The 23,940-nt window shown below is 41.6% G+C and overlaps 1 protein-coding gene across 3 annotated transcripts in view; it reads left to right on the top strand.

The window, feature by feature from the left end:
• Nucleotides 1-23,940, top strand: part of LHFPL3 (LHFPL tetraspan subfamily member 3) — a 250,195-nt gene that overhangs the window by 162,855 nt on the left and 63,400 nt on the right. For all 3 annotated transcript variants that reach the window (XM_065049085.1, XM_065049083.1, XM_065049084.1), the window contains exon 2: nucleotides 4,504-4,740. In XM_065049085.1, coding sequence (XP_064905157.1) covers nucleotides 4,504-4,740 — 237 coding nt within the window. The remainder of the gene's footprint in view (nucleotides 1-4,503; nucleotides 4,741-23,940) is intronic.

The raw sequence follows: 23,940 nt of genomic DNA, 5'->3' as shown, positions 1-23,940 counted from the left end.
AAGCAAATACCTTAGTTTTTGGAACCATGGAGGCTTGGAGGCTCTTGCATATGCGGGTATGGAAATAAAATAGCTGCTCAGTGTAATTCCCATTCTGTTCTTTTGACTCTAGTCAGGAAGCTTGCCATCATCGTACTCTACATGTAGTCAAATTGGGTATGTTGTCAGGAAAAGAATGAAGATGAGAGAGGTGTCCTGCCAGCGGGAATTTCTCAGCACTGGTTTCTTGTATAACAGTCAGCCTTTTTATAAATAGAACCTCATTCCATGCAATTATATAAAATTAATCTGTCACCATATTGGGCACAACCATAGGATCATGAACTACTTGCTTGCTAATTACCATTTGAGCTCTGCACAGAGCATGGGCTGTGATAATATTAGGTTGGTCAGAGTCACAAGAATGTCAGTGCCAGCAACAATTCAGTGTCTGTTTCCAATCTCTCAAAGTGTCACATCTGCATCCTTTCGTCCAAGGAGGTAAAATCCTGGACTCCCTCTCTTAGTACGAATAATTTGTCTTGTCACTCAGAGCCCTAAAGGAAAACCATGTGACAGCTTCTGTTTGCAGTTTATATGAGAAAAATAGCTTTTAAGAAGAGACATAAATATATGTCAGGCATGTTTAACTACTATTTACTAATTATTTGAAAAGCTTTACCAGACTGCAATACATAGGAGAAATTTTTTGTTACCTCACATCTTGTAAGAAAATTAGAAGGACTGGAGGAAGCCCAGGGCCATCGTCACAAAGTCACTATTCCTGCCAGGAGCTTCTCAAGCAACCATAGGGAAAATGATGTGGATATGATTTTTGAAAGAAGTTTTACAGTTGCCCAAATAGTTCCAAATGATGTCAGTGACACTAATCAGTCACTTATCAATGTCCCCCTGCTGCTTCTCCTGATGAGCCACAGGGGTCCTGGGCTGGGCTGTCTGTGAGCTCAGGAAGATGGTGCTAATCCCGCCTATTCAGCCCACACACAGAAGACTGCCTTCAACCAACATATATTTAGCTTCTTCCTTACTTTTGAACCAAATAGCTGTAGGAACTGATTATTTCAGTCTTTTCATTCAGCAGGTGAGCTTTCCAAATCCAAAAGTTTCTGAATTTGTTAGAACTGAATAGTAGTAAACATTTCCATTTCGTTACATTTCCATTTCAGTTACATCGCCTTTAGAGACAGTGGACCCATGCATGTGTTATAAAATCATCTCTTAACAGTTTCACTGAAATTGCATTAAATGTTTTAAGATTTTCAAATTTGTATAAAACTGAAAGTAATTTCCTTCTAGAGAGAAGTCTAATCCTCTAGAGGGATTAAAATGTAAAAATTCCTAGCAATACAAAGTAAATCTGTAGGTGGATTTCATACCTGTCTTTTTGGTCTTGTAGTTGATAAATGAATCATTACCTGTTTCATATTATGGAACAAGACTATTCTTAAAGGCATTCAGTGCAAATATTCCCTTAGCAAGTGAAGACTGGGGGTTGACTAATCTTACTTATGTTAACCTCTATGGGTAAGATATAATTCCTGCATCTGAAGATGTTAACCAAGCAGTCATCTAGTAAAAAGCAACTAAACTGTATAGGCAAAGGACAAAAAAATAATATCCCGTCTTTGATATCTGCCTTTATGCAAAGAGATCTAGTCCAGACACCATTTACCTGTGTGTCTTATTACCAAGAGAGGTCCAACTATAATCAACAGAATGACTCCAGAAAGTTAAGCAGGTATATCAACGCATGCAGGAACAGAATTCAGGAAAGCAGAGTTAATTGGAAAGCTGAGGAACACAGCTGGGAAGCTGTGCACTGAGTTCCTGAGATAAGGGCCCGTATTTTTAATTACCTAGGTGGAAAAGAACAAAGTTAAATTATTTTTAGGAACTACTGAGAACATATGTCTGATGTGCTATGTAATAAAAAACCACAGAGACGTCAGTTTTTGCTAATTATTCTTGCACAATTAGCAGAAAAATCCCACATCTATTGGTCATTAAATAAGCATTAAGCTTCCTCTCATTTTGAGGACGATTAATGAAAGTATACTGGCTTTGGTAGTTGTTGTTACATAGTAAATCAAACTTTTGTCACCAGTTGCCTGGGTAAATGTGGACATTTTCACTAACACCAGTAGCATTTGCTGCATCGTTTCAGTGGAGTCCCCAGCGCTTATGTGTTGACTGCAAGAAATGGTCTTTCTGGAAGCATGTGTGATCAGCTCAAGAGCGCAAAACTATTTTACAGTTTGTATCTAAAACCTTTGGAAGATCTTATGAAATAGTGTAAATGAGTTAAGGCAGACAATAGGCATCTTACAATTTGTCCAACCTGCATGTTCTGAGTAAATCAGTCCTTATCTAATTTTCCTTGTTTTTAAGCCTAATTGTCCTTGAAAGTATTATAAGCTGTTATATTTTCACACAAATTAACTGCTCGGGAAGAACTTGTCAAATGCCTTAGGTGCAGCTTTTATGCTACGCCAGATGCTTTCTGCAGACATGCTTTCAAAGCTTTGTCTGCAGCAATTGTGTAGCTGTCAAAATGAAAATACCATTCCTGAGCTCTGTTTGCACATCTCTTTTCCAGTATTTCATCATATTGATTCAGTGCAGGTATGGTTTTGTTTTGTGGGCATTAGAAGGATGTAAAATGACGGTGCTTATGCTTGTCCAGAAAAGACAAGAACTTGTTGCAATTCCCAAAGCAACGGCAGCTGTTGGTTGCACAAGGTACTCTATAAACTATGTTTTCCAATTGGAGATCCGGTTCAGCAACTGTTTAAAAGGCCGAAAGCCACACAATGTATTCTTCTTAATTAACACATATACCTGCAATTTATAGTACAGTGCACCAATATAATATTAAGACTTATAAAATATGGTTTAGGATCCATTGTAGCTTATCAGCTGTACTAAGAAGGGCAGTGAGAAGCCAGGTCCTACGGAGGTTTTATGTTCAGATATATATTCAGTCCTATGAGACTGGCATATTGGCATGTTTTCCCGGCTCGTGGATTTTCTCAGCTAGTGACTCAGCGGGGAGAGACCACATCAATGAAGATTCAGCATATGGGTTTGCTTTTGCGTGTATGTTTTTGTGATGATGTATCACCACCTCAGGGCACATTTTACCCTCTTGGGGCAGAATCCCTGGTGCTGCATCGCTGTCATGGTACCCACAAGGCCACGGTCCAGTATGAAGAGGAGAAAATAACCCTCAAGGAGGCTGCTGCCCAGTGACCATGGGGCACATTTGAACAGCAAGCCCTGTGCCAGTCCAAGGCACAGGCCAAACTCAAATCTACTTCATAGTCAGGCTGGTAAGATGCTGGGGCAAGGGCTGTGTCTATGCTCCAGAACCCAGCAGGGGCCACACTGGAGTTCTCCTTGCCCGAGAGCTCACATGTCCCACAGGAGGTGTGGGTGGCCGGGCACAGAGCTGTGCCTGCTCAGCCCCGCTCCAGCGTCCGGGCAGGGGACATCACAGCAGCTGCTGGCCAGCCAGACTGACTGTGCCTCAGGTGGTGGAGCACAGAGCTGTTGGAAAAACAAACTTTTCACACTGTTTTGCCTGCTCCACAAGAGCCACTTTGGCCCGTGACACTACCCACAGCAGGGCAGTTTCTCCGGGAACCAAGAGTCAAGCAAATTTCTGCTGCTTAAAAATTAAGTTTGGCCTTTTAGCAGTCACCCAGGCTGATGGATGAACACTCGCCCTTCGCCTCTGTCCCCACCACGGTACGGCTGTCCCTACGCAGGGTGGCTGGTGGTCGATATCAGCTAGCTTTCCATGTGGGGAGAGGCTTTTTGTTTTTCTTGATGTTGAAAAGATCAGTGCTTTTTTGTTTGAGATGTCATGTGGTGAATCCCCAGGTAAACCAGATCAGAAGTTGACAGCAATGTTGACAGCTTATTTTTCCTTGCAAAACAATGTCATTACTTGTGTTTTTTAGGAGTACAAACCTCATACATAAAACATATTTCAGCTAAAGGGGTACTGTCAACTCACAAAAAATCCCACCTTACTATTACCTATGAGTGTTACAAACACTTAGATTACCAGGAATGACAGGTAGTTCTTTTCGTCTGTTTTTCTCTGTTTGTTTGCCTGATCATTTGACAGTAATCCAGTGTTTCCTTTGAATATCCAGGTTATTAAGCATTTTCCCCTTTTGTTCTGTGTGAGCCTTTCGTATTACAGTGAAGAAATCAGTCTCACTAGGAAAATGTGATTGTACTGGTACAAAAACTGGCCAGGGATTCGGGATTAACCTCTTTCTTTTCTTATGCAAGGTGTGCGATTGAAGCTCTATCTTTATTTTTTATATTAAATACTTAATCACTGCATAAAATTCTGTGACTTGTTTTTAAGTAACCTAGCTTTGAAGCTCGGGATGAAAAAGTGTGTTGCTTTAATGATAACTGTGTAGGTTCTCATCAAAATGGAAGTTTGGTCTCATTATTCCATTGTTTTCCTTTTCTTTTTTCTCCAAGCTGCCTGTCTCGTCCTGGGTTGTATGATTTTTCCTGATGGCTGGGATTCAGATGAGGTAAAACGGATGTGTGGTGAAAAGACAGACAAGTACACGCTGGGGGCTTGTTCAGTCCGCTGGGCATATATCCTGGCGATTATTGGAATCTTGGATGCCCTGATCCTCTCATTTCTGGCATTTGTGCTTGGCAACAGACAAGACAGCTTGCTAGCAGAGGAGCTCAAGTTGGAAAACAAAGGTAGGACTGCTTTAGAAACACTATTATTGGGTGGCCTCGAGGGCTATTGCTTAAAAACAACGGTTGGGTTTGTTTTATTTTATACTTAAAAGTCGGCATGCTGGCTTGCTTCCTAAGTTGTTGGGAAAGAAGAAATGTGAGGGGCAGAGAAAGTTTTGCTTTTCAGCCTCCAAAATGTAAGAAAGCTCGAAATTGCCATAATTGCTGCACTATGCATGAGTTATCCTTAACAGTTTTTAGAGCTGTAGGCGGGTTGTTTTTGTGTTACCGACTTGTACGTTATTTCATTAGCATTTAAGTTTCACTATCTCTGTCTTTTTCTGTACTCCATGGAAGATTTGTTCATTTGGTTCCTTTAGGATTTTGCATTGTAATATAAACAGCTGTAATATGGCGTATGTGTTAGAACAACACGTAGTTCAGGGGGAGCGTTGACTTGGGAAATCAGCAACGAGCAGTGTGATGGGACTGCCTATACAGTGAAACATCAGTAGACTAAGGATCAGAGCCAGGAAAGAAGAATAATCTTGGTTCTTGTTCGATTTTGTTGCTTTGAGCTCATTAGTCAGCTCATAGGATTCTAGAATGGTGTAGTAACTGAATATTCATGCAGTGGGTTGGGGATAAAACACACTTCTAGATTAAAAACACTAAACTAGCTCAGGACAGTAGTTTATCACATGTAGAGGAGAGATGCACTTGGGTGAGCATGTGCAAGCCTGTCTGGTTTCTGCAGCCCCTTCCCCTCATCCTCCACCAGCACCTGGAGCTGTGGATCTGACGTGACAGGTACCACAGAGGGTACATCCCTGACTTGCCTTTTTAATAGGCCTGTTGTCCCTGGATCTCCCTAATCCCTTCTGAACCTGCTGATACCATCATCTTCCACAGCACCACATGGCAGTGAGTTCCTGAAGCCCACTACCGACTGCTAAGGAAGTACTTTCTTTGATCTCTTTCAAATTGACCCCCTACTAGTTTCACCGAGTGTCCCTGAGTGTAGGATTCTGCATTCAGCTCATCCACCACCTTTGTAATTTTGTAGGTTGATTCTAATAATAGCAAAGATATTAGGAGCCCTTCACCGCTGGACTGGAAATCAAAAGATGTTTGGCAGCCTGTGTTGTACAAAAATAGCTGATCTTAGTCCTGCTCCAGAAGGACCATTATCTGTATATCTGAAAGCATCATCACACTGGCCCCAGCTTGCTGAATTGCAGACAGTCAGCACACTCAGCCCAAAGATAAATGGACTTGAAGACTGAACTTCAAACACAATTCCAGACCTTGCTAGAGCCTGCTAATGCTGTGGGTTAAGGAAAATGTATGTTACTTGCAATTGCATGTGTACATCTGTTCTGCAAGTAAACAGAGGGCATCGGTTTCAAGGACCGTCCCTGTGGCCCTTTTCTGTAAGGTTATATTCATCCGCATTTGAAAATTAAAATACTTATCAGAAGGGCATTCACAGCGATGCCACAAATGCTTTTGGCATCAGCACTGTGTCTGATTTGTCTATACCATGCAGAGCCCATGAACCCAACACCTACTTGTATCAAAGAACCTAATCTGTTTTGGCACCTTATAAGCAAAAACCAGCTTCTGGAGACTCATCATCTCTCACATTGCTGGCACAAGCTCCTGCCAGAACATTTGATCACCAGCATATCAGACAAAATCACCCAACAGCTCATTTTCCTTGGGTTAAGCACAGAAATGTACCACACCAACAACTTCAAAGCAAAACAGAACTCAACAGAAGGGGACCCACCCCACTTTGCTCTTCACAGTCAAGCCTAATGTTCACCACTTTTTAAACTGCCTTTCAAATTAAGAGAAAAAGAGGCAACCTATCTTCTGTAAAGGGCATCACCTCCCCACTCTTCACAAAAACCTTCTGCTGAGCAACAACATGGCAAGTCTAAATCCCCTTGCAGCTTCCCAACATTTCCCTGCCTGCGTGTGTTGCCACTGGACACAGCCACAGCCCCGGGGCAGACCCAGGAGAACACAGCAGGAGCATGTGGTGGGGACATGGCAGGTACGAGTGCCAGCAGAGCGCCAGTTCTCCACTTTCCTGGCCAGAAATCAGTCCTTCTTCTGGCCTTTTGGATGCCAGGAAAGTCTGCCTGCATCCTTGTAAGCAAATATCCTGCTGAGACAACAAGGCATGAACACTTAATTGCCTCCAGTGGTCTCTGATCTCTGTTCAAAATGGGATACAGCTTGCTGTCTCCCATGCTGTACTGATGGAGCAGGGCTTTGGGACATGATCCCTGCAGACCAGGGAGGGGTTCTGCCCAAAAGGCCATGTTCCAAAGCAGGCACTGGGATGTGTACGCAGTTCTCACACATTTTGGCAGCTAGCAATCATTTGACTGTGGATGCTGCCTACAGTGCTTAAGAGGCAGATTTTGGTGTCATATGGCCAGGATTGTGAGGCAGGTTTTTGTAGTCCTGGCAGTCACTGATTGCATGCTCAGGTGACCAGTTTGGGGCAGTGGTCTGTGGTTAGAGCGTGTTGGTTGCTTACATCCTAAGAAGCTGGTAGAAGATTAGGGCAAACACTTGTCCTTGAGTTGGCGTCAAACAACCTTCTGTCTGTACCGCTGGCACACACTGCACGTGTATGAGGGTTTGACACCCCATAAACTACAACCCCATGGCCTCTTTTGGGTTAGGAGATACTGGAGAAAGACTCACCAGCATTAGTCCACATGTAAAGTATCCATGTGTCTCTTGGAAATTATCAGGAAGTCAAAATCCTGAAATAAGCAAATACCACTAGCATGCCTCCCGTACGGACAAGAAGACAAGACTAAGGATATAAGTAATCTTATCCTCAGTCTCCTCAGATACTCTTACAATGGGAAATCAAAGCCCCCATAACAAGCAGCCATGAATATGAAGCACCCCCTATCTTCAGTTGCAAGAGGTCTACTCCAGCCTCGTGCTGGCTCCTGCTTCTAGCTTAGCAGGTATGGATGAGGAGCATCCTAAAGGAGGAGTCCCTAGACTGCTGCTATCTTCCAAGGGCCAAAAGATGTGGCCTGATGGTCAGGGCTGTCCTTTGGGTGGGAGCACAGAGACTCCTTCCCCTTGGTGGTGGTGATGTCCTCTGGTTGCAAATCTGGACAGCCCATAGGCTGTGATAAGCAAGGTGTCTCCTCAAGGGACAGTTGTGACTCTATTGTTGCTTTTTGTGAGAATGCACCTTTTTAATTTAAAAAAATGCCTTTCGAAGAAAAAAAAATGCTATTTCTAAAAAGACTTCCACTTTATGTTTATGCCATCAGAAAAAGAAGAGGAGAGAACAGTATTACATGGTTTTCTTTAATTTATAGGGACTAATGGTAATTACTTAAAGGCCTGTATGTTATTAAACTAATGGCATGCAGGGTGATAACAAAAATACTCAGAATTCATCTTAGCTTTAGGCTTCATCAACACCATTTTGAGTGAGCTGTCAACATCAGGCATAAACCTTGATGTGTCATGTAATGACATAATTTAACATTTTGAACTGTAATGTCTTAATGACATAAAATTAAAGTTCTGGCCAAAGGGTGAAGCAACCAAATGAGTAGTTTTCAAAATAAATTGAGAGTGCAAGGCTTTTACTTTTAGGATAGAAAGTGTAATACGGTTTGCATTATGAGTGATAAATACAAGAGCATTCAGAAGAAAATATCCTGGTAAGTAATATCAGTCAGAGCAGGTGGATGATGCACTTTGTGGCAGCTGTGGCTTTTCTGATGGATAGAAAGACTTCACAAGATGTTTATGTTTAACATTTGTCTCATCTTTGGGGCCCATATGTTCACAGATAAGCAATTTGCATTAAAGATTTCTCAGAGTTACAAGCCTGAGGCTGAAATAAATAAAAGGACCTGGGAGCTAGACAGGAGATTTGAAGGATTCATCTACCTCACAGTGATTGCAACACAAACTGCACCACATGGCTCCCAACAGCCACAATGCAGAAAGCCTGTTGCAGAGTTCAGTGCAGGGTACCCAACCAAGGACTTAGCAGTTGTTTGACACTTACGCCCTCATTATTCTCCATTTTAGTGCTGTCAGGGCCTGATCCAGGTTGTTGAAGGCTGGCTCTGTACATCTGCATGGGCTGCCATCACTGCAGAATAAACACGGTTAAAGACAGAAGTTAAGGTGACAAAGCAGTTTTCTGTAAATTGGAAAAAAATAGTCTTGCACAGAGATTTGTGCACCTTTGGCTAGAGAATCATCTTCTGTAAACAGGAATAGCCTACCCACATGATTGCTGCTTGCAGGAGAAAACCATCTGCAAAAGGGCTAGTATCCGAAGCTGAGTGACAGGAGGCTGGTGGGACACTCATCCCACCGAGGGACTACATGACAGAGTGCACGTCAGCTGTCATTCTTCAAAAGGAAAATATCTCCAGTCACAACACAGGTACAAAACTGCTGCAAAATTGCAAAGCTCTGCTTATCAGCATGGAGTTCTCATAACATACACTCACAAACATTGAGGCTAACTTGTTCAAAATTAGGTGAATAAACATGAATATTGATACCTGATTTAAGTTTTCACATATAGCTACAATGCACAAAAGAATTGCCAACAATCCCAGAAATTATAAAGAGTACAAATCCAGAATGCCATGTACACCTCTGTGTACCCATGTTCTCTATCCAATAAAATTATATAGTCCTTTTTTTTGGAGTTGTGTACCCCTTGACTCCTCCCAATACACAAAAAGTCGGTGTATGCACCTTTTCGTTTCAGTTAGCATGTACTTTTCAAAAATAAAAATAATTTCAAAAGCAGAATGCAGGATTTCTGCTACTCTCTTCCCTGGTATTTCTCTTCATGTCTGCTTGTCTCATCCCGTTCCTCATTTTTAAAGAGTCCAAGAGTCACCCACTTCAACCTCTTGCTGCTTTGGTGTGCGGCTCCATGTTCAAAGCATTTAAGGTGACTTGGAACTGAGAACCAGCTTGGCCACTTGAATTTCCATTTGATAAGGGAAACGTGGAAGTTAATTCACCGGGGAGTGATCTGTGATGGATTGCTACAGACAGCCCACTGCATGCACTTGCCAGGCTGCAGCTGACCGGAGGAAGCTGGAACTACATCAAAAGGTCTATGCTCTTGCCTCAAAGGAGAAATGTTTAGGTACCATACTTTTCAGAGGCAAAATCAGGCCCTTCTTTGAAGCCCATAGCCATAGGTTCCAGGTTGGGTATTCCTGGTCCTCATTTCTAGCTTCAAAACATGATTCTCTGCCATGTCAGCCAGAATAAAGTCTTATCACAGCCATGAAGAGTTCACATGTTCTCTTTCAGCTTCAACAGACAAGTAGCTCCAGCTGTTAATTTCTTTGTTTAATTACAACCTATTTTCCTTTGGGCATCACCTCCACGATGAGCTACGAAGAGCTCTGAGTATAAGAACAATAGACAAGTAGTACAAAATGTATTTCATCTAGAAACCTGCAACTAGAAGCCAAACGGGTTTTTTTAATATACATTTTTCCCAAAAATTTCCTGCTTTAGATAATGCTAACCGTTTGCCTGTGATTTCAACCATATAAATAACATTTTAAAAGAGAAATTGTGAAGATAACCATGGAGATCTCATTGTGGTGGCATCAGAGGGAACTCCTCTCCGGGATGAAGATTCTCATAGTACTGCTGCAGGATCTATGCCCAAGGTATGAACTTTCATCCAAGTACTGTTACGAATAGTCATTGGATCCAAATCCAGGACTTTCCTTTGCAGAGCCTGAGTGTCACGCGCTTTCTTGCCCAGTGTGTATTGAATTCTGCCACACAAAGCAGAACAGCTCCAGCCTGCAGATTTTTGGGGCCTCTCCTCCACAGCAGTATACAGAACTGTTGTTGGAGATCAGAGATGGAAGTCTGAGAACCGCCAACTTGAGAAGAGAACCTCCTCAAACTAAGGCAGGCAGAAAATCAAAGTATTTTTGAGGTTTTAGTAGGAACTGAGGGGAAGAAATTGGGAGTGAGATCAGAAATCAAGGTTCTTCAATGCAAATTTAGAAGACACTTCGTTTTGAAAATGTCTACTTTTGTGTTTACGGGCATGTGAGAAGCACATGCATATGCATGTGAGAACCTACTTAGATTTTTCTGCTGGTATTGAGTGTCCACAAGGCAAAAGCCCTGGAGCAATGTTCAGAATAGCTGAGTTTCATTCCTGGTTCTCTTACTGAGCTTGGATCTGTCATTTGATTTCTCAGTTTCTCTGTCTTTTAAATGGGGGGAAATGTAACTGACGTTGTTAATAAGTTGTGCTGTGCTTCAGAAAGGGAAGGTGAATTAGAAAAGCTAGATAGTGCTGGAATTATTATTGAAGTATGTATTCTGAGACTAGAGCTATATAATAAAAGTATTTCATCAGGGAACTACTTGACTGGTGTGCTAAATGATGATAGTCTTAAGGGGAGGCAAATGAGGCATCAAAACTGAAAGTTGAAAGCTGATTAAAATACCTTATTAAATAAAGGTCAATCTTGCAGTAGTGCTGATTGATATATCAGCTGATCCAACAGTTCCTTTCCAGCTCTACTTTCTATAATAAGAAATTAAAATTAGTCTTAAGCATATGCATTGATTACTTAACTGAAGAAGCTGGAGACCATAAATAAAGAGTCCTAAATCCCCACTGGTTGAGGAAGGAAAAACATGGCAAATTGCTTTCTGTCTCATAGAAAAATGGATCCCACTTGCTGGTACACTCTGTAAGGAGTCCCATAAAATAGCTCAGTTACAGAAATTATCATTCCATTTGATGACATGAGGGACCAAGTATGGGGACTTAAAGGCATGCTGGTAACCAAATGCTAAGCAGCCTCAAAACAGTGCTTCTTAAATGCTGTAGGGGACTCAATGCATTGTATGGGCTCTATGATCAGCTGAAAAATTCTGTAGGGCAGCAAAGTGCAGAGGGGTTGAGCATTACAACATGGAGTGATATGATGCATGGGAATGGGGGATGAAGTCATTAGTGAGTGCTGTCACAAGCTAAAACAATCTCTGGGCTGGTAAAGACAAGTCCTTACAAAGCCTGGACAGATCTGGAGATCACAGAATCATAGAATAGTTTTGGTTGGAAAAGACCTTTGTCATCAAATTCAGCTGTTAACCTAACACTGGCAAATCTGTGTTAACTTAAAACGAAGCCTATGGCCTGTTACAAGCAATGCCATATTTACTGAGCTAGAAAGTGACAAGTCTGACTGTGCCATCACTAGTAGTTGCATTAGAAATGCTGGTTTGAATCTTGGACAAAAAATCAGAGCTCTTTCACAACACATACATATATAAAAGGGAAGTAGTTGGCATATATTTCATTCTGGGTAGGGCTAGTCATGCACAAAGATTATCACACCCCACCATCCACACCTTCCTTGCTGACAGAAAACACGTTTTTAGGAGGAACAGAAGAGGAGAGCTCACGATTCAGCTGTTCTTGCATGTATGTTTTTGGGCAAAGTGTTAACGTATACTGAAAAATCAAGGCAGGTTTGTGCCAAGAATCTGGACTGTGACTGTGAACAGCTGATCTGTGAGGACTTTTCTGCTGTCTAGTCCAGCCTGCCATTTCAGAGAGATGCCCAGGCTGTTCGTATGTTCACACCAGCTCTAATGTCATGTCCTTGCACACAGAGGAAGCCTGTAGAACTGAGCTGTAATTGTTCCTTATTGTAGTGAGTTCTAGCAATTTTCTCGAAAATCTTTCTCATGATTTAAAAAGTCATTAATTTCATTATCTGATTTCCACTGTGAATTTGCTTTGACTCTTCTTCAGCGTCTTCATAAAGCCAGGATCATTTTCTATCTGCAAACAGAACATCTGAAATAAAAATGCAGGTAACCTCTCCCATATTGGGCATAGTGTCAACAGAAACAAAATAGGATGTTGTCAGAAGCTTTAGAATAAATGAACTTTCAAAAAATTCAAATGAAAGCAGGACAAACAGCCCTGTTTTCCAAAGTTATACCAAATGAAACATGTAAATTTTTCTTAATGAGATATTTCATAGATTCATAGAATCATTTTAGTTGGAAAAGACCTTTAAGATCATTGAGTCCAACCACTAAACTAAAACTGCCAAGTCCACCTCCAAACCATGTCCCTAAGCACCACATCTACACATCTTTTAAACACCTCCAGGGATAGTGACTCAACCACTTTCCTGGGCAGCCTGTTCCAATGCCTGACAACCCTTCTGTGAATAATTTTTTCCTAATATCCAGTCTAAACCTCCCCAACTTGAGGACATTTCCTTTCATCCTATCTCTTATTACCTTATTACTCTAATTACCTTATTACCTTATTACCCACCTCGCTACACTCTCCTTTCAGGTAGTTGTAGACAGCGATAAGGTCTCCCCTCAGCCTCCTTTTCTCCAGGCTGAACAGCCCCAGTTCCCTGAGCCGCTTCTCAAAGGACTTGTGCTCCAGACCCCTCACCAGCTTGGTTCCCCTTCTCTGAATTCGCTCCAGTATTTGAGACATCTGGCTTTCTGGTTTCCCTTACAGGTAGTGTCCAAGATCACTTACTATAGCAAGAGGCAAAAGCTGATCTGTTTGTAGCTTTTATGTATTTACCCAATCATTATTAAATTGCTTTATCTTAGAACCTTTAAACTGTCCCTGTTACTTCTGGGCTACTTCCAGACTTGATCTGCACTTTCTGTTGAGTCCCTCATCTTCTCCTGAATGACAAGCTTGGTGGACTCCTGTTGTTTGTCGTTCGCTCTGACCTCTCCTTGGATGACTGGGAAGCCTGGCCCTGGGACAGGCCCAGACTAGGGCACCCATGTATTTTGGTTCCTTAGCTCTGGGATGACCCTGCTAGGGCCAAGTTTGCTGTGACTGAAAGTGAAGGTTCTGCTTTTGGCTGCCAAGATATTTGTCTGTTGGCTTTAATATGTCTGCGCAGTTTTACTTGAGACAATACCAGAAAAAAGCAGCAGAAGAGGAAACAGAGACATGATATTCATGAGTAATATTGTGCTCAAGATTGCTGTAGGTGTATACTAACTTCATTCTCTAGAAAGGAACACAATAGATAACAAGTGGAATTATAATCCAAATGTATTTTATCAAGGTTTTCCCTATCTTTTGTATATGGATGATATTTTTAATTTGATTCAAGTTTTTAAATGAAATAAATGATGGTCCGTGTTATTATGTGTAATCTTTCAGGCATTTGGCATGCAAGCATTCCAGTTGTCAGAAATACTTTTAAGCACCTGCTTCAAGACCATTTAGCATTAATTTTACTCTACAGACATGGTAAAACTGAAAAAATAAAAGAGCTTTAGTTGCAATCCTGTTTGACTAAATGTATTTACAACACCACAGCACTTTTGATTTTGCGAACCACCTTCACCTTAGTTTTGTAAATCTAAAAATTTTCAGGATCATAATGAGCTGGCATGAGGGTGTCATGGCACAAAGTTATTAATCTCAAAATAGTCTTTTGTCCCAAAGCACTCGCACCCTTCTAGGGGGCAGTGTTTGACACCAGACAGACCATTGCTCTGGCTCCTGTCTGCTATTTCCCTCAGTCCCTGCCTTGTGGTGTTTGCAATTGATTCTCTCCTAATCAGATTTGTGTTGTTCCTGTCTAGTGTGTGCAGGTTGAAACCAAATCTCACTGCTCTTTGTATCACTCTGTGTCTGATAAGAGGCTGAAAGGATCAGCATGACCATTTAAACTATTCTCCTGTATCACACAGGCTGTAGAATGGCCTGAATCGCCTCCAGTTTATCAGCACCGTGTTAACTGTGGAATCGGGCCTTGACACTGTTCCAGGACTGGTTCTGACTCTGCTGTGCCCAGAGGTGTTACAGCCTCTCTTCTTCTGCCCAGTATGTCCTTGTCTGCAGCCGAGACACCCAGCAGACCTCCTGTCTGCAAGCACCTCTCCAGCTCGAGTTCAGCTGACTTCCCACATGCTCTGTGTCAGTGTGTGGATACATTTTTGCCCCTTGACAAATCCTTGTTGCATCAGGCCGTGCTTATAGAATGAGCCATTTGCAGGTACACATGAAGACTTCTTAGGTCATCTTCACCATAGCAGCTGAGAGAGATTGAAACTGGACATTCCCACTGGCCACCAGCAGTCTGGAGAAAATCTGGATGTTGTAGGTCTGTCTCCTCCTTCTTTCTCACTTGAAGGAGAAGAAAAGATGTGAAGAAGAAGATCAGGAGCTACCTTCTTTCTTTTCTACATATGCACTGAATTCAGACACAAAACCATCCCTGTTTTCTGAACTGTGTTGGGGCATTTTGTTCCTCCCCATGTCTTGCTTTGTTTTCCTTCTCTACTCTTCCAAGGTTTCACAACCTCTCACTGGACATTTCGGTCAATAAAGGTAGATCTTTATAGAATTAACACTCCCTACCATCTGGCACAGCTGAAGACCCTGAATGCCCACTGTAGGGTCTAACAAGTGGACAATCATCTTGAAATACTGAGTAAATCCATCGGCGTTATTACCAACAATGAGGTGTAAAGGTAGATAATTTCTTGCTTCCTGAACATGAAGGCAATACTTTAGCCGTACTTTTTACATTTCTAGCATAATAATATAAGTGAAAGATAAGTGCACATTGGATAAGAATTGAGAAAAATAGCAGTGTTATGTAAATGCCTGCTAAAATAGATGCCTCTGGAATCTCTGCAGAGTACAATAGTTCAGTTATTTAGCGGTTACTTTAAAAAGAGCAAATTCAGAAACCCAATTAGACTGGCATAGCTAAAATAGGCTCATTTTATACAAAATGTTTACTACTATTCTTTTTATTTTTAAGTAGATTACTGAACCAAAATCTTCAGAGCTTCTCCACTGGGCATGTTGGACATGATTACACAGTGGGTTTTTTTTTCATCCTGTGAAATCAGTAATAATTTTAGTGGGTGGGAGTAAATTGAATCCATTAGAGCAATTCATACACCTTTTAAACAGTCATGAATCTTACTTATACTATTCCTTCAGCAGAGTTGCAAATAACATTTTGCAGGTGTTTTAATATTTGATATGTATCAAATACCTTCACATTTCCTTTGAAGAACTATCATAATCCTCTGGCAGTAACAACTGGCCGACCTCTTGCAAATAAAACTGTGATAAAGCAATAAAGATCAGACACCATATATCCTATGGAGAAAAATATTGGTCTACTAGAGAAAGTGGAAGTATAATAGAAATCATTCAATGTATTTCAAATGTTAAGAAGAAGAAAATATTGTCAAATAGTTGATTGGAAATTCAGTACAGAAGCCATGCTGGCAAAGTATAAAAGTACTGTACTTAAGAGAACAGCCGCAAAAACACAGTACTTGCAGCCTTAATGAAAATGCTGGATTTGGCAATATGGAAAGAAGTAATGCCAAATGATTAAGGAGCAGCTTTGCTTGGGAGAATAAAAATTATTATCAGCATTAAGGCTGTATTTCTGTGCCCTTTCAGAACTAGCCTGCAGCATCTAATTGTTGAATTTAAAATGATAGCTGAAAATCTCTGAGCATTTACTGTTATATGTGGCCTCAGCACTTCCAAGCAGAGATGGTAGCTGTCTAAAGAGCCCAACTGCCTGCCATTGTCCCGCCTCAGTTTTATGTGTGTTATCCCTGCTGCTCTGTGGATGTTAATTCCTAGCCCATATGGGCAAAGATGACATGATATTAAGTACAATAAATCTTCCCATATAACCATCAGCCCAACTATTTTCTTGAAGACGATTGACAAGCTTATCTTAAACAAATCCCTAAAAGGGCTCTGTGAAATTATTAGAAGTTGTATGTTTACAATGATGCCAGAAGATCAGCAGGTTTATACACTGATCAATCATTTATACACTAGTGAGAAACTGGCATCCACGGCTGAGTCTCCTCATCCATCAAGCAGTTCTCACAAAGGTTAGAGGTAGTAAAGTTGTGCTCAGACACAAATATGGCTATAAAAGTGTTCTAAAAATGCTAAGTATTGAGAATTATGGCATGAACTGATAGGATTTAATATTTCAGAATACTTTCTATGTAAGATCCTGATCACAAACAATTTGCCCAGGTGTCACCTTTTTCCTAAGTCCAGCAGAAGCCCGTGCATTTCTTTTCAGTGCGGTTAATGTCCTTGCAGACATACAGAGTATGTGCTCACCCAACATCAGTCTCAAATAACTTCTGTGGATAGGGTAATATTGACTTTTGCTCTCTGTGCCATGGAAAGTGTTTTTGAAATAACAGCCTGGGAACTCCTGGAGCTGGGTGCAAAGGGAAGTCCACAGGCCTCTGGTTTGGCCTCTGGCTCTCATAGGGTGTCCACTTTGGAAGGGATCAATTCTTCCTGTTTCCAAGCAAAGACTAAATCTGACTTAGTGAAGAAAAATGAAGAGAGGTTTGGGAAGGGAAGTCCATGGTTCTGTGAGGTCCAGCAGGAATATAGAACAGTCAATAGACTGGGTCCTGTTAATTCACCTGAAAAGGTTAGTGGCATTTTCATATTCTTTTCCTTTCCACCCAAGTCCTTACTTTATGCCTATGGATGTGAGCACACATGCTTTAAACAGTGTCATTCTCTCAGTTTCTGTCTCGTCACTTCACAGGGTGTCTTCTTTACTGTGGCCTTACAAGCCTTTAAGCACAAGGTTCTTAGGGACATGGTTTAGGGACAGTGTTAGGTTAACAGTTGGACTCAATGACCTTGGGGGTCTCTTCCAACCAAAATGATTCTATGATTCTATAAATATTTGCACATGCATGAGTATCAGGAACATGCAGGACCCTTCAGAGCACTGAGAGCACAGTGACAGTTACCACAGATGGGAAACGGGGTAACCACTGTGAGAGATCCTGGTGGCCAGTGACATCAGTCCCTACCGTGGCACACTATATGTTTAGGTTCTTTTTTAATATTCTGGAGTTACACCTAAAACCCATCAGGTTAATTCAGCACCAACTATCCCTGCTAAACCTGTGTTACATTTTGTCCCATTATTCTTCGTAATCCTCTGTAGAGCTCTGAATAGCATTGAAATGACAGTGATCAGCCCATGTTTGTCTAGACCTATTGTTAGGTTGTCTTCTGACATAAATTAATGCACTCATCAAAAAAGTTGCAGAGAAAGTATAATATCTTTCAAACTAAGCATTTAGAATAAATAATGTTAAACATTTTGTTTCCTTTTCCTGTCAGTTTTCCTGGGCTGTGCCTTAATTCCACCCTGGTTTTCCTCACCTCTTGCTTTTCCCTGTCTTTCTCCCCTCTCTTTTCATAGAGCATGTATTTGTTTCCCAATTTCTTAGCCAATCTCTTTATTTCACTTTCATTTCAGACCTTCAACTTTCATAATCCCAGAACTACGTTTTCTCAATTTATATTTTCATAATTATAGAAAAAAACATTATAACATCATTTAAGCAGATGAAAACCAAAAGTTAAATGGATTTCTTCTGTTTGATTGTTTGTTTTTATGTACGTCTAGTATTACTTTCTAAACTTAAATGGTAAAAGCATTATAAATGCTATTGTCACTCTTAGCCTGCTTGGGAAGAGGAGGTGAATGTCATCATATAGTAAGTATACATGGGCTGTTATAGTTATCACTCAGATCAAAGCCTGCTGCATTGACCAATTCTATTTTTTAACAGGAAAATAATGCAGCAATTCATCGCTTGTCCAGTCTAGTTGATGTTCTCTGCCTTTTCTCTTAGAGTGGAATTTCTGAACTAGCTAGTTGACAGTTTGAGGTACTTGGTACTTTTCATTTCTAGATCATTGACTCAAATATAGCACATATTCGAAGAAAATGGACCAAAAATTGGATCTGGAGGATGACTGATGGCCAAACTACGTGAAAAGAAAAAAAAAAAAAAAAAAAAAGTTGGTTTCTGCTCAGCTCATAGTAGGCAGATGCCAATAACAAAAAAACCCACATTTATCTTAACCCTGTACTGACAAACATCCTAACTAGGAAGACCCAGAAATAAATGAAAAACATACCTACCTCTGGATACCCTGGATCGCTGGACTCCTAACTTTAGCTATGCAACACCTATTTCCAGAATTGGAATTTACCCAGGCATGCCTCTCAAATATCTCAGAATCGAGTTGTCAGTATCAAATATCATGTGCCCAAAAAGTGAAATCTCTTCCAAAGAACAGTAACTGCTCTGCTTGCTCCGGACAGGACTGTCCTTGTAGATTGGGCACATGATGGACATGGATGCGGTGTGAATATGTTGAGAGCTGATGATTTGAGCAGGCCTATGTGGTAGAGCCAAAGGTCAACTTTCATTGGCTTGTGTCTGCCTTGGAAATTCCAGCAGTGTCTTTGCATCCCCACTCCACTGTGCCATTTGACTCTTGCTGAATTAGTAAAGTGAATTAACCTACTATTTGACACTTCCTTCTCAAAAGTTTCCAAGAAATTTAGTCTCTAGTGATTACCATTTTGTTTTGTCAGCCATCTTCTAGAGACAGATTACTCCCAGTTCCCAATGAACATAATGAGGTATTTAAGATAAAAATAGTCCTCCTTCTGTACTCCACTCTCCCATTTAGATAGTATGATTTTTAACTTGCATTCTCATTTAAATAAATAATTTGTCCTTATAGCAATGAATGGCTGGTCCTCCCGTCCTTCCAGGGCTGCATTAATATTGTTGCTTTTAAAAAGTTTATGACAGGTAAACCAGCCTTGGCACTACAGTGGCGGGTTATACACTTGCACATATTTGGGTAACATGAGCAAAGGAACTGTAATTCCCTATCTAGATTTGCAACATGTCCAAGTTCTGGAGCTAAATACACATACTTTCAGAGCTGGTAGCAAGGGTGACATTTCTGATTGTTATATTTTCCTGTCCTCAGAGATATAAGACTTTTTCAACAATAATCGATATATTCAGAAATTTGATTTTAGTTTAAACAATGTTGCCTTGATTCCTTGTGGCATTATGTTTGCCAGTTAGATCTCAAAACAACACAAACCCAATTAGGGAGCCTTTTTTGTAAAACCATTTCAATGAGCAATAGTATTTCAAGAAACAAAGCCTTTTAATGGATAGCTGTTGAATTTAATGCTTTGCTTTAGTTGGATTTTTTTTATGCTAATACATTTCTTTTTGATATCTGAAAGCAAAAGTTTCTTATTTTCCCAACCAAATAATTTCCTTATGAAATTACATTGCTTATCTGCCCACATGTTTATCAGTCCCCCTTCCTAATAACTTTTAAATCCATTGTCCAATTTCTACAAAATTTAACAAAGGCTAACATCTTAAAAATATCTAACTCCCAGAAGGGTTCTGAAGATCAATGGCTGGGTAAAAAAAGAGAGCGTTAGCTAGCAATCCCACAAAGGGAAAGCCAGGAGATTCAGCACTTAACAGCACGTGACTCACCAAGTCAGCACAAATCTCATTTCAGATCTGCTGCACTACCTGCCTTTTTGTGGTCATCTGTCATGCTAAATAAAGTTAGGTAGAGTACGTGGGAAACATTGCAAGTACTTCTGTACGTGTGTGTGTATAAATGTATGGAAAGTGGACTGAAGGCAAGAGTCCTGTAGGAGAGAGGCTGTAAGAGACATTTGGAGCATGTGGGAAGTATGGAAAGGTCCAGGGTGTGAAGGGAGCTGGAAGTGAAGTGAAGGATCTGAAGACATGAGAAAGACAGATATCATAGACAGAAGGTGCCTGGGTCTAAGAGGAAACAAGGAATTGCTATGGAACCCCATTTTTCAAAATAAACTGTAAAAATTCTGTTTCAGTTCAGGCTCAAACTATTGTTTCTGTTGTTTGCTTCAGCTATTGAATGATAAAATGGTTATTTACCTAACAGTTATACTTAAAAATATTTGCAACACAGGCATGGCCAGTAGCTTTCTCCCAGAGCTTTGCTAAGGGGGCAGCTCACAAAATGTGCTGGGGAACTGGCGCTGCCTGTTCAGTTCTGGCTGATAAGATCTCAGGCTGTGCTTTGGATAATTTGTTCCCTTGTTCAACCAAAGATAAAAAAGGTATAACAACCGACCCACCTCCACTGATGATAATCTTTCTAGGAGATACTATCATTTCAGCAGCTGCTGGAAGAAACTTTTCTGAAGGTTGGTGCATACAAAATAATCAATTCTCATCTACAGATCACAATTCAAATGTGCCAAATGCTACCAGGGCTTATGCTACTGGATTTGTGAGATTAAGTCCACAATACTGATAGAAGCCATGATGTTTGCTGCAGCTGACAAATTAAGTGGGCCACGGGCCATGCCTGTGAACTTCTTTTAGCTTCCAGAAAGTAGATACTAACCATTTCTAATGAGCAGTAGGCAAACAGTGCCCACAGTATAAGTGGTTTGTGGATAAGCAAAAAGCTATATTCACAAATGCTGTCAATCAACACTTTGCAGCAATTTCCTTTAAAAAGAAAAAGAGAAGTGCTGCTCTAGGAAATTCAGCACTTTGAAGATGCAGCGTTTCTCTTGTTGCAGCTGTGGAATAAAAGCAAATACCATTAGCATGCAGCCTCACCAGCCCTGTACCAGGCTCTGCTGTGTCCAGCATCTCCATCCAGGCTTCAGTCACCTTTTAGGCTGAGCCCACACCCAGCACCTCCCACAGACAACATGGGGCATGAGTGGGTTTTGCCAGCAGATTGGGCGTCCAGGATAAACCACCATCACCTGATTTCTGCTGCAGCTGCAACAACCTCCTTCAGCCCTCACAGCGGTGCGAGCAAGAACTGAATCAAGCCCGTGATCTTTGTTGTAACAAAACTGCAAAGACAGTTTTCTTCTCCTGCAACAAAAGCCTCATTATCCTCTGTCCAGCTGACTAAATTGAGAGATCAACCTGGAACTGGATTATAACTCCTGGTTCAAAGCATCTTCAAAAAAAAAAAAGGTGGACAGAATTCAAAGTTGTTGGCACCCAGTGGAAAAATCTTCTTAATTCAATTACTTCTCATGCTGAGACAATATTCAGAGAGCGTTAGGTACATCTAAACTCAACTCGTGGCAGCATATCCTTCCATGCACACGGGAGGGAAGGAGGTGGTGGCAGAGCTGCGGTGATGTGGTGGGGTGTGGAGATGCTGACCCCTGGGGGACACTGCCTGGCCCAGGCCTGGAGGCGGCTGCAGCAGCGTGGCTCCGCACCAGCACTGAGCCCGGAGGCAACGCGGCTCAGCGCAGCGTTGAGCTGACACAGCCACATTGAGCTGAGGACTCAGCTAATATCCGCACAGCACCTTGTGCCAAGGGAATGTGCTTGGAGCTGCTGGTTTGGTCTCTGCATTTCAATCTCCTTGTGTTGTTTCGCTCCTCCGGATGTTGCTGAGATACTGTTTCCATCTGGGAAGGAGCATTTCAGGTATTTTTGTCTTTGGCCGTGTGTATATCACCTAACAGAGCATTGTGCACAGATCCCCTAAGCTTACAGCAGCCCAGCCAGACAGAGGGCAAAGCCTGGCGCAGGTCGTCACAACCGCATGGCTGTGTGATTGCAGTACTGGTGGAGCTAAGAAACCCTGTTGTCCTGCAGGATTTACAAGCTTGAGCTGAGAATTAACCCTCTGTCATGGTTGCATCCTGCCTGTCAGACACAGGCAGCTGTGCGGGGTCCTCTGAGTTGTGTCGTTTTGTGTGATGAACAAACACCACATGTCCCCCAGCATCACTGACCAATCTTCCTTGTCAAGAGCTTGTCTAGTCCTCTGCAATCAAAAGAAATACAGTGAGGTGCAGGAAAGGGAGAAGTAATTCGGTACTGGAATAACTACAGTTGCCTGGATTCAAAATGAACACTGTATTTTTGCTCAAAAGTACCCAAAAAGCAGAACAGGAGGAGGCTGGAACTGGTCCTTGCCTTGAGGCCAGAGCAGAAGAGTGAGCAGTCTAAAGACTCTTTCCAATTCTGCATGACTTTGGGCAAGCACATAACTGCTCCATGCCTCAGTTTCCCCTGAGGCTCCAGCACTATTTGCCTGCCTCCAGCATCTTCTGTAAGGATTTTTCAATTAACGCTTTTGAAATGGTTGGAGTTCCTCATGAGGAAGATATAAAAGTGCATATTACTGTAAAATGCGATTTGCTTAAAATAAATCTCATGAAACATTTGTCAAACAGAGAAAGTTGAAAGGAGGTGCTGTTTTGTTCAAATAGTGTAAGGGAGAAGCAAAGAGGGAATAGCACAAATCTCATCGCGCTCAGTGTTTCTCCAGCAAATGCAGGAGGTGAGGTGTGTCTATCTATAGCAAGCAGGGAAGGATGTTTTGGGAGGACGGTGGTGCCAAGGGACAAGGTGACACCTGCACCTCGCGGTGCTGAGCAGCTTGCAGGCAGCTGCCGCGCTGCCAGCTGCCAGGCAGGATGCAGCCAGGGCTGAGCGCTGCTCTCGTTAGTGCCATGTTCTCATTAGTGCCACACTCTCATTAATGCCACACTCTCATCAATGCTGCATGCTTGTTAATGCCACGCCAAGCTCCTCTGCACTCAAGTCATCTCAGGGTTTTTGCTTTTTCACTTATGCAAGCATCAACCCCCGAATCTGTGCTGTACAGGGAAAAAACTCTGCATCTCATTGATCAGCGGGCTCAGCAGGATGCGTGCGCATTGAGTGATTGCCATGAGAAACTTCAGCTGCTTCAGCAACTGCTCTGGCTGAGCTGCTGGAGATCGGCATCCACCAAGATACATACAAATAAAACTCATGCAGTTGCTTTGATATCGCAGGCTTTGTCTGCTACAAGCGTCCATATCAGCGATCAGCTAACCCACAGCAAATTCCAAGGAAGAGAAAGATGGACCAAAAAAGTTGCAAGTCATGCAGAGGTTTTCTCTGTGTGGCTTCACCTTGTTAGTTAGAAATCTTTGGTTTGATTTTTCTTTTCTGCTTTCTCTAAAAGTTTCAGATATTTGATCAGGAAGAAGAAAAACATCCCACATAAACTTAGGAACCATCCTCCCAGAACAAATAAAAGTAATGAGCAGAAGATGGAGCGGCTCAAAACAGCACAAGCAGAACAAGCACACTGAGCTGCAAACAGCAAACACGTGGAAATCAAGCCCTGTTACCACAGAAATCACCACCAGAAATCATGGAGCTAAATTCAATGAATAAAACATTGGCTTGGAGAAGTTTTCCCCAGTCTCCCAATTGAATATAGAGTGGTTT

Source organism: Columba livia, chromosome 1 (genome assembly GCF_036013475.1).
Source record: "Columba livia isolate bColLiv1 breed racing homer chromosome 1, bColLiv1.pat.W.v2, whole genome shotgun sequence".
In the NCBI taxonomy this organism is placed as follows: domain Eukaryota; kingdom Metazoa; phylum Chordata; class Aves; order Columbiformes; family Columbidae; genus Columba; species Columba livia.
Note: the sequence above shows the minus strand (reverse complement) of the source record. Positions and strands in the feature narration are given on the sequence as shown.